General features: G+C 38.3%; 1 protein-coding gene across 1 annotated transcript in view; it reads left to right on the top strand.

Moving 5' to 3' along the window:
- Window positions 1-6,220: 6,220 nt before the first annotated feature.
- LOC103811883 (AF4/FMR2 family member 2-like) overlaps window positions 6,221-11,733 on the top strand; it is a gene marked incomplete at both ends in the record, with an annotated part of 8,285 nt that continues 2,772 nt past the window's right edge. The window contains one exon of the mRNA XM_009084882.1: window positions 6,221-6,341. Coding sequence (XP_009083130.1) covers window positions 6,221-6,341 — 121 coding nt within the window. The remainder of the gene's footprint in view (window positions 6,342-11,733) is intronic.

Raw genomic sequence — 11,733 nt, 5'->3', positions numbered from 1 at the left:
GAATGCCATTGTTTTTAATGCAAATTGTGGAGATTTAGCTCATGTGGATAGATAACCAGTGACCATCTCAAGTGTTTCTCTACAGAACTGTTGAACATCAAAGACAGAATATTCTATAATTTAAAATAAATCATTTATCTTGAAGTGCAGTGATAGATACATTCCGTGCTAGATATTTTCAGTAACTATTCATGCTATGAAGAAGAACGCAACATTAAAGTAAATGTTAAATACGAAAGATAGTGAGAAGTTGCAGGGCTATTCTATCATGACTTGATTGGTCTCTGTCATGTAGGAAAATAACCAGGACAAAGATGCAAGCTGAGTAGTGATAAACAGAGGAAGAGGAATTTTGCTATTTTAAGTGTGGTACGGCTTTTGTTGTTTATCATTAAGTGAAGCAAAGACTGCAGATCAGCAGGGAAGATATGTTAAGTTGGCCATATATCTGCTTAAGAATCAGATTTTGAAATTCCTCTCATTTACTGAACACATTTTAAGACCTGCAACGAAATTTAAGACCTGAGGCTGTTTTTTCTTATTTTTTTTTTTTATTTGGAATAACTGTATGAAATACCAGAGTTTATATAGGGAGAATCTGAGCAGATGAAGGAAGCCTGTTCTCCTTCTGTGGTGCTCTGCTTTCACATGACATTGGTGCAGTTATGGTGAGAGAAATCTGGAGTTACATAGAGGTGAACTCTCTTTGTAACGTATTTGCTAGAAGTGGTTTTTCACCTAGTTTGATTATCAGGTGAAATGCTTTTTGCTTTATGTTTTTAACTCACACTGAAAAAGGGTTGCCCTGGTGTGGGAAAGCAAGCATGTACTTTAGGCATGAGGAATATTCTCATTGACCTGAGATAAATTTCTCATGCAAGTTAAATATATTCATGAGTGGTTTTTGATTTGGGATGTTTAATGCCTTGTGCAGGCATATGAGTTAGTTTTCGAGGAAGCCCAGTTTCTGAGTTTACTTCTCCAACTTCCTGAGTGCTTGTGGGCAAAGTGAAAACTATGAAGAAACAACCTTGGGAAAGGACTTTCAGTTCTCAAATTGATATCATTTTATATCCACTGTGTCTTAGTTTAGAAGCTTGTGTTTATTTCTCGTTTCCACAAATGACAAACATTTCAGTTTGAGAGTTTCTTTCATCATTTAGGCATAGCCGATATTTTAAGGGGGTTGGAAGTAGTACAGCAGAATGTTTGATTTGATCATAGTGTGCATTTTTGTGAATTGAGACATGTTATTGAGAACAGCAACTGCTTCTTCCCTATCTTGTGGATAAATGTTGTTTTTCTTGAATGTCATTCATTTATCCTCGTGGATGTACCCTGTCACTGCTATAAAGCCTCTCTGCTCCAGCTTTTTTATTGATTCTTTTCCTACTGGGCTTTTTTTGTTTTGACTGAATCAACAGAGCAGTGTTCTGTTCTCATTCATGATTTGTCTGCAACATTAAATGTTTGATCATTTTTCTCTTTTCTTCTTTTTCTTAATATCACAGAGACTACTCCTTCAAACTTGTCTGGTCTGACTTCTTTCTTCTGCTCCTTCTCCTGTCTTTCAGGCTCTTGTCTGCCTTGCCTAGTCTTCTGTGCTTTGGGAGACTTCTGTGGCTTCAGTTAGCACAAATTTGAAAGCAAACCCTGAATGCTAGGTCTCAGCCTTTAGCTGTTGGTCTCATTTCATCAGCTTTCCTTTAACTCTTCCCTCTAACCTCTTACTTTGTTGTAGTCTGTCCTAAAAGGTTTTTTCTTTTTCCTCCAGATCTTTTGGACCACATCCTCTCACTTTCACCACAGATGATTTCACTGTCCTTTCCAGTGCCCCAAATTTTATTCTCCTTCTAGTTCTCCCTTTTGTAGCCAGCATGTCTGACTTTTATCTCATATCGCCAGATCCGCATTTTTAGATTCCAATCCAAAACCTATGTGAATGTCTGTTATCTTCTCACTTGATATAACCTCCTCCTGCCTCAGCCACCTTCTCCCCTTCTCCATTCTCCAGAGATTGAGATTGATTTGGATTGTCCTCACAGCCACCATAGGCCTCAGTGAGGGTGAAGGGTGCAGCTCCACAGGCTTCACTGACACTCAGCAGACTCTGCTGAGCACCTGCCCTGTCACAGTGCATCAGCTCACTGCTGTCCCTTAGGGTGTCCATAGCTGAGCAGAATGACAAATGGATGTACGCTGCTCTCATTGTAAAGAAATAAGTATGAAATGCTGTTATTCAAAATGCATTTGCAGCCTGCCACAATGTTAAACATACCAAAACAATAATACAGTTGTATTTGCTATTCTTTCTGCCGTATCCAGCACACTGGTAATTTGTAGTTCAGTGGTCTCCTGTGCTCTTGTGCCATTCTTACATCTCACCATTCCTGATCTTCTCAGATTTATGTACATTCAAATTCAATTATTAATCTAGTAAGTGGTAACAAAACAATAGAGCTCATGTATTTAAACTGCGTTGTCACACAATAGTTGTGTCTAGGGAACTGGCCCTCTCAGATACAGTGAATATCGTGGCCTACAGCTGTTTTCTTCTAAATCTCTTTTTTTACAAATGTTTGCTAAAGTCTGTATTGTGATATTCTGCTCTCCTGGCTTTAGAGGAGTCATGAAGTATTTCACATAGTAGTGAGACAGACTGAACTCTGATGTTCCTCACGGTATTTGACTATAGTTTTCACTGACACCTTCACCACTAATCACATATCTGTATTTCACAGAACATTAGTTAAGCTGAAAATTAAACATAAGTCCCAGAGATTGCATTGTGGCTGCATTAAGAGTTTCTGGAGAGCATCCCATTAGATTCTCAGTGCACTGCAGCCTTAAGATCTAATCAGCACCCTCTTTGGATTACAAGGAACCCAAATAAATTGTTATCCTAATCTGTGTATGATCTTACAATATTTGACTTCCCGTAGCCACAATCAGTGCCCTGTCAAATATTCCCATGACAAAAGTACATTTGCAGAGAAATAAGCCAAGTAATGGACCTGACAGGATGAGCAACCACTTCCTCCTGCGTAGATGCTTTGCACACTTAAGGCTGTCATGTGGCTGTGTCAGTGGAAAACACAAAATGAAGCTTTAATTTTTGTGCGTGTGTGTGTTTGGTTTTTTTTTTTTGTTTGTTTTGTTCTCGCAAGAGAATATATGACAGAGAGATTTGGACTGATGCAGAGGTAGCAATTCACTTAGGGCTTTGCTTGTGTTGTAACACAGATGCTAACAGTTTGTAGTCTGTAAATGTTGTTTGGTTGAGGGCATGAGGAACCCATTTGTGCTCACCTCTTGGGTGCTTGGAATAGATACCTTTCATAAACACACTAAAAGAGAAATACTTCATTGTGTTGTGTTGGAAAACACCATTTTTCAGCCTTTTACTGTTAACTGTGTTGGCTTAAGATAATGTCGTTTAAAGTGATTATGCCATTTTGAATTATGCCACTGCTGTTTTCATAATTTTTGAATTTGTGGGTTTGTAATTTGTCACAAAACATATCTAAATAGTCTTAGGGCCTTGGCTGCTTTTTCTCAGATAGGATATGGCATAATGTCTCATTTGGTTCCCTAAATACTTTGCATACTTGTGACCAGAGCTGACTTTTAGATAACCAAGTGCTGGAACTTCACATGAAGGATGAGATATGGTCTGTGCTGTAATCTGTGATCCTTGGGTTCAGTGACCAAATGCAGTTTGATTTGAATGGACCCAGGATTTCACGCTGAAACCCCAGGCCAAGGATGCCTATGGGAAGCCGTAAAATGCAGCTCTAACTTTCATGAATAATTCTTTCTGAAGTGAATGCTGGCAGTGCCTGGGATAGAACTGCTCCCATAAGCAAAGATTACTTATGCAGGATATAAAATCTTGCTTAGGCTAGATTCACAAGACTGGGCTTATAACTTTATAATGATCTGATCTTGCTGCAAGAGCCACAGTCTATGGGTCAAACTGCCAAAGAAATCCCTGGAAAGATCTCCCATGAGAGGGGAGAATACAGTGTGTACCTGCTGTTCCTGGGCTGGATTATCTCTGGGCTAAACTACCTCCCTATTCCAAAGTTGTGGGGAGAGATAACATCAACCTCGTCCTCATCTTTGGGTACCAATTTGGGAAGCAGCTTGCACTGACTTCTTCACATACTTGTGGATTATAATCTTGATTTCGTATATAAAAGGAAAGGGTACTCGTGCCCCCCTTCATGCTTGTTTGCGTCAGCAATGTGGTCATCTGTGGAATAGTAAAGTGACTGTTCTTACAACAATTTCCCTTCCATCTCCCTCAGGAAACCAGCAAACAGTACTACACCTCCTGCAGAAATGACAGGTTTGATTATAACAATGTTCTGGAGCTTGCTGGTGGTGTTAGGAATGTCACTACATCAGGAGGTGTTAATAAATTAAATAAAACAAAATGTGGCATATTTTCAGCCTTCTAACTTTTAAAAGGAAAATGTGGATGGAAATCATGCAGCTCAGCCTATGTAGGTGGCTTCACATTCAGTTTACAAGCCATAATCAAGCCTTATTCAATCCAAGTCTGAGTGTTCTTGAATTGTTTAAACCAATTATTAATTCATATTTTTTATTTAGGAATCTCATTGTGACATGTCTTCCTGTTTTTTTCTTTCCTTCCCTGTACAAAAACAAGTATATGAGTGTAAGGATACATGGAGTCATGAGGCAACAGACATATGCATTCCTGTGCTCTCTGCAGGGCTTGCAGGTTCAAACACAACCTGCCTGAATCATAAGAACTTTAATTGAGTAGATAAAGAGGTCCTCATAATTATAAACTGCAGTAGGTATAACAAGAGGCTAAATACATAGCTGTGGTTTTAATTAGCTGGTGCTTCAAATTAGTAATTGTGGTTTCACTCAGAAATCAGTGACTTTATACACTGTTAAAGCCTCATCACTGTGCAGTTCATTCCTCATTATATCTCTCGGTGTGAAGCTTTCAATACAACATCATGCTGAGCTAAAAAGGCAAAAGTTGTAGGTATTTGGTTATCTTCCAAGTGCAGTGGATCTCTATGGAGATTTAATTCATTCTAGCCAGAGATAGGAGAATTAACTGTTCTTTGTTACAGCTGTAATATGTATGTTTGTATGTAAGCATTTGCACATAGTGGCTGTGCATGGATGTGTACATGCATGTCCAGAAATACTGCTTACTGTAGATAACATCAGGATAGACTGAATCTGCTATTCAGATTGTCATCTGGAATTTGGTAGCTAATTAACTGACACAAAGCAGAGCCAAAAGACTCATAACAAATCAAATACGGGTTGAAAGCACAGAAGTGTCCCTTAATGCTTGTCACATGAGAGGTTGTCAGTGCAAGTTGAAGCATGCATCTTTTCCTTTCCTCTTTCCTTTCCTATTTTTCCCCCCTCCTTCAGGGTTTTAATTATATCTTTTCCCTCAGAGGAGCAGGAGGTAGTTTGCAAAGCCAAGAGACCAAAGTACTTCAGCGCTATTCAGGGGAGAAGTGAATGTAGTCTCTCAGCTTGTCATCTAGGTCTGGCAGGTGCACAAAGTAAGCCAATACACAGATAAGTGCCACTCACCATTGCTGCACTGAGGTGCTAGATCCTTTTCTGTGTGTTTGTGTGCAGAATTATCTGATACTGGAATCAACTATCCTAAAGTCTCTTCCGGCAGCCTGCTGCTACAAAAACACTTGTTAACCCCCCCTTGACACCTACAATGAAGCTGTATATACATTTTAACAAGAAGTGGGACAGAATTAGGTGGTCTAAATCACATGATGCTGAACTGGAGCATTGGGATGGATGTTAAATGGATTTGTAGATGTTGCTGTGCTTCCTTGACTTCACATTTACTTTCTCTGCACAGACTCATGCTTTATGGGCACATGCATTTTACAGAGTTTGTACAAATACATCAAGATACATTTTATTATTTGGCATAATGTTCTGTAATTTGAAAAGGATATTTTTGTCTGTTTTCATTTTAGAAGTGTCCTAACTGTCCTACTGGCAAATTTTGTGTAGTTTTATGATTCCAAGTTTACATTTGGGAAAATTATTCAGTGGCTGTTTGTTTCTTTCAGAATTGTCCTTGGGAGTTGCATTGTTTCTAAGATTTTGCTGCTATTGCTGGTAGTAATGAACATGTAACTAAGTTGTGGGGAAAATAACATGTCTTTTTGATCCTTCTTTTCTTCAGTCACTATGAGCAAGACCGGAGTGCACTTAAACGGAAGGAATGGGAGAGGAGAAACCAGGAAGTCCAGCAAGATGAAGATCTCTTTGCTTCAGGTTTTAACCTCTTTGGGGAGCCCTACAAGGTAAATTACATCATTAGGTTTTGCATTTTCAGAATGTCTTTTAAAAATGCAAATAAAGCTACTCATCACTTGTAAGAAATGGAAGTATAGCATCTGTCTTGGTACTTACACTCTTGAATACACTGATTATACAAATCAGCATATGACAGCAGAGCAAACTGAATGTGCTGCCCAGCTTTGCATGCTGGCATTGACAGAATTGGGGATTTTGGTTACAGTCCAGTTCAAGATTTCTTCCTCTAAACCCATAGCAAAGTCCTGCAGTAGAAGTATGTGCAGCTGATATTTCTGCAAGTGGGTTTGTACCTACAAAGCTAGCACTTAGGCCTTTTATTTTTAAGAACAAAATATATCTGAGTTGTTAAAACCAATGTCCTCTCTATAAATAATGGGTGCATAAGCTTTCTTGTGCAATCATAAGCATCCAAAGAGGTCTTTTGGGAGACTGAATCTTTGGGGAACATAACAAGGGTATGAAAGGGATTTTTATGACAAGTCTTTTTCTCTCTAAGGAGCTCTGCTGCCTGAGATTTTCATCACCAAGGGATGTCCCCCTTTATGATTTCTGCTGCTTTGATTTTCAGTAAGACATTCCCTGAAGAATTCATCAGAATGTAAATTTCCATATCTCTTTCTCCTCCCAATCAGTGACATCCATTGAAAGGCCACCACTTCATCTTTCTATTTTACATTGTTAGCAGCTGTAAGGGAGGATGAGGGTTCTTTGAAAATCACCCAAAAAAAGAGGAGAAAAGGCTGTTATTATTATCAAATGGTGTCTAATAATTATAGACCATGAAAGTATGACGGATACACTCGACTCCTAGCTGAACTTTGGTTTAGGCTGGCTAAGGAGCAACAGGCCTTTTGTCGCTGGGTGAACTTGCCAGCTGAGAAGTCCTTGGCTCACATTCAAGGGAGTGAAGATGTCTTGCAAAGTATTTTGAAAGGTGGTTTTGAAACCAGAAGTGCAAGATGACCAAAGCAGAGAACAAGATATCCGAGCTAAAACAAAGATGTCTTATCTTATCTGTGCTATTGACTAGCAGCCAACTACTTCACCCTATAAATATTGCCATCAGGATGGGCCCAGTTTGATCCCTCCCTGATGTGCAGCTGGACTGCACACCAGGTGACCCTCCACTTGAGCAGGGATGCCTCTCAAGGGTAGGGATTCCTTCCTTATCCAAGGCAGAGGGATCCCTTACCCCTGACAGATCCTTCGTAAATGACTGTAGCATGCTGAATTAATTGCACGAAACATTACAGGTCTGTGTAGCTACTCAGTATTGTTAGAAATGTTGTATGGATAATTCCATTAAACTTCAATTATTGACCAAGTCTGACCCTAAGGTTGGATCCAGCCACGTTCAGGTTCCATAAGGAGTTTAGAAAGCAAGGGAGTCCACTCTGAACCTTGTGACTCAATGGGAGGGTCCTCTTTTCATCCCTGGTCTCTGTGTGAATCATATGAATTCAATTTTCCCTTGTATGTTTCTTCCATGCAGCAATTAATAAGATGAACCGTGCCATCAAACGTATTGAACCTTAAACCACTGTTAAACTTTGTTGCATTCCATCGAATTTATTGACGTCTGTCAAATAATTTTGCCTCAATAAAACACATTGCAGTTTCTTTCTTTTGATTGAAGCGCATTCCACTCATCCATGACAGAGACTTATTCAGCCAAATAAGGACTATGCACCGGGGCAGTTTGTAGGGGATTTTTTGTTTTGTTTTGAGAAAAATCTGATAAGTGCACTCTTTTTGTGTTGGATGACATTTTAGCATCTTTACGGAATAATAACTTACTATGAACTGATTTTGTTGAGACTTCCTGCATGTCATACATTTTTCTTCATTCAAGAGGTCATTTGGATTTCAATAGGTAGACTAGCATGCAAAGCACTGCAAAATTTGTGTCAGGAACTAAAAGCATGCTCCACCAATGTCTATTGTATCATAAGAATGACAATATCTGATTTTAGATTTGTTTAGTGTGTATTTGCACCAAGTGTATACAGAACATACGTTTTTTCAAAAACTGAACAACTAAGAAGGAAGAAATTATCCTGGTGATCTTTCTGAGCCAATTTTTTAAAGTTGGTTTTCACCTACTTAGCAGAGAAATTTGTAAATTTTGTGGGATTGAGTAAAACATAATATATTACCACCCTATAAAAACATCATAATTATAAATTTTGAAAGATAAAAAATGACAGGAAATTGCATGCAAAAGTAATTAAATAGTTAATAGTTAATTCTTAAATTTGAGAAATAAGGAGAACCAAGGCTGAATAGGAAATCTAGATCTTGCCTACATTTTACACTATAGGGCTAAAAAAGAACCAAGTGATGGACCAGTGTTTCCTTTGTAAGTTCTGCATTGCTAAGGCCCAGCCATGGTACAGTTTCCAAGGAACTCATCAAAGCTGAATCTAACTCTTAGTGGGTATGTAGTGAGTTGTATTCTTAAGTAAGTGCAAAACTAAATTCAGGGGTTTGTTTGCATTTATTCTAAATGAATAGGCCATGAGGTGAGAAAAAAATGACCTGCACATTCAGTTTGAATTTCTTTTCTATTTTGAGGTGAACAGATGTTTCTGTGTGAGACTCAAGGCCTTGTGCACACAACAAGCTGCACTTGTGTCTTCTGGTTGTGTTCAGTGGGAGCGGAGTGAGATAAAACACTGCCCAGCAAAATCTTGTGGCCTGTGGTGGGCACAAGGTCCACATCCTCATGTGGACTAGCTCTGCTAATGAGCATCAGCTTGTGGTATGGCTGGCACATTTCTGAAAGATTTGGGGGTGTAAAATAGAGACTAGACTGACAAAGGAGGGGTTGGGAATGTCAAGTCTCAGGAAATAGAAAGCATCCCTTGTTTTTGTTTTGTTTTGGGTTTTTTGTTTGTTTGTTTGGGGATTTTGTTTGGTTTTTTGTTTGTTTTTTTTTTGTTTGTTTTTCTTTGTGTTTTGTTTGTTTGGTTTTGTTATTTTGTTTTGTTTTTTTGTTTTGGTTTGGTTTTCTTTTGTTCCCAGACCTAGTGTCCTTACTTGTTTATCATTCCTTCCTCATTTTCTTCACCAGTATCCAGAGAAGGGACTGTTGGGGTTAAGGAATACCACCACTGCTGGTTTTGATGTTTTAAAGACTGAACAACTGGCAGCTGTTTTAAGATCACACTAAGGCTGGGAATATTAGAAGTTGCTCAAAGAAAGGAGCTCAGGTTCTCTCATGGAGCTTACTGCCACTGTGCATTATGAGATGTATGGAGTATCTGCCTTCATCTATCATCTCTCTGCTGAAGCTGTTACAGCATCTTTCTTTCCCTCTGTCGAATTAAATGTAGGTGTTTGTTCTAGTTTTGGACAAGTGCGTGTTCCTACATTGATTCTTTGTAGTATATGTATGTGTGCACTTACATGAAAAGAGGTATTTACTTCTGTGGGTGTATAAAATACAGTTGTACATGCTTATTAAAAGACAAAAGTCTCCTTTTGAAGCTCCACTGTCTCATGTGGGGAAACAACACCTTTGACAACGTGATGACATCCAGTATTATTGTGGCAAGGTCAGGCAGCAAGAACTGTGTTGTTCTTTAATGCAAGTGGGTTGCAGGTCTTGCTTTCGAACTCTTATGCAACCTGCTCATGCTTGATTTTGCAGAAGGGATCAGAGAAGGACTTGCAGTGTTACTGCAACAGACACTTGAAAAAGCAACGTCAGAGTTTTCCTGAGAGAAGCTGTAATTTTACTACTGAATTGTTGATACCTTTTAATGTTTTGAATTAGTAAAGAGTTTCAGAGATGAGTGTTTTAAAAGAAAACAGTAGGAGTATTTTTGTTACTTTTCAAAGGAATTGCCTCAGAAGAGTTCGACTTGAGAAAGAGAACCCAATGGGCAGCATTTCCATTGCGGAGCCTTTGGTGAATGTTAAATGATTTATCTTTTTCAGGTAAAGCCCCTCCATGCTTTTCAAGCTTAGCATAAAAAAGATCTCAGCTTCTAATCCGTGGAGGTTACTTTAACTATGAGGCATAAGAAAGTGAATGAATTATGAAGCCTCAAGTTTCATACAAATTTTCACAAAACCGTTGTAAATTGGGCCTGTAAGTTTGAGTGCATTAGTTCTTTTCTTTGTAAAGCTATAATGCAATAGCTAGCAAGCAAATTAGTCTTCCAGTAGGATTCTATTACAGATAGTTTCTGAAAGAAATAGAAGTAAATGCAGGAAGGTGTACATTTCCTAAATTAACAGAAGCCTAGAATGCGGGGAAAGCTACTAGCCCTCAGTCGTAAACCAGGCATATAATTTATGCCTTGGAATACTGAAAATGCTGCATTTCCTTGATAGCAACAAAATTGTAATTCAGCTTGCTGTTCAGAAAATAAGGTGTACAGAGGCTTCCTTTAAGAAATCAGCCAATTATCCAGAATATGAAGGTATAAATTTTCCCCAATCTGGAAGTAAGAAAGAGCAACCAGAAGTTATGACTGGGTTTTGTGTTTTTCATGCTGGTATCCAAGCTTGTCAAGAAAGCTCTGCTTCTCGTGAGAGCCCTGAATTTGTTGTGGAAATAAAGTAAAAACATCAATGTTATGCCTTATGTCTTAAATGCAGGTAGTACAGTACACTACATGCTTGAGCTCGTTCAGATTGTGATGCACAAGTCTGATCTTAGTTGTTTGTTCCTTAGTTTTATTTAAGCGTAGGCCAAATTACCACTCACATTCATAATGGGTTTTATGCTTTGCAGTCTGGTCCAAAGGCCACTGAAGAGAGTAGTTATCCTTCCATTGACTTCAATAACCATTGGATATGAGCTTTAGTGCACTTAAGATATGCTAAGGATGTTAAAAATAATTTAATCTTCGTGCTTCTTAGTAAATACATTTTTATTAATGTTCCCAGTAAATGACTACAAATAACAATAATAATACATAATATTTCTACAGTGTCTTTTATCCATAGGATATGAACATTAGGCATAAAATAGAGTTAATATCAAGCAAAACTATGTTTATCATTCTGTGACATGTAAAAGAAAATAAGTTGAGAGAATTGGATATCTCCAACACAAAATGATTGGAAAGATCTACATTCAAATTAAAATATTGATTCCTTCTGTGAGAATTTAGACAAGACTCATTTAATGTGCTGTGATGTTGAAGTGTTACAGTGGTTATATGTTGTCAGTACTTTTTTTTTTTCTGTTTTGTTTTAAACTTCTGCTTTCTGGAAAGTAACTGAATGCACCCTGGAAATGTACCTGAACCACAGAGGTGAAGGTTGGTGGTCAGGCTTTCTTCAATACTGTTCTTTCCCATGTGCAATCCCATAAGGAGTTAAAGTGTTTGGGGAAGGAGGAAACAGAACAAGTATGTAAGT

The sequence above is a fragment of the Acanthisitta chloris genome, unplaced genomic scaffold (genome assembly GCF_000695815.1).
Source record: "Acanthisitta chloris isolate BGI_N310 unplaced genomic scaffold, ASM69581v1 scaffold17111, whole genome shotgun sequence".
NCBI lineage: Eukaryota > Metazoa > Chordata > Aves > Passeriformes > Acanthisittidae > Acanthisitta > Acanthisitta chloris.
Note: the sequence above shows the minus strand (reverse complement) of the source record. Positions and strands in the feature narration are given on the sequence as shown.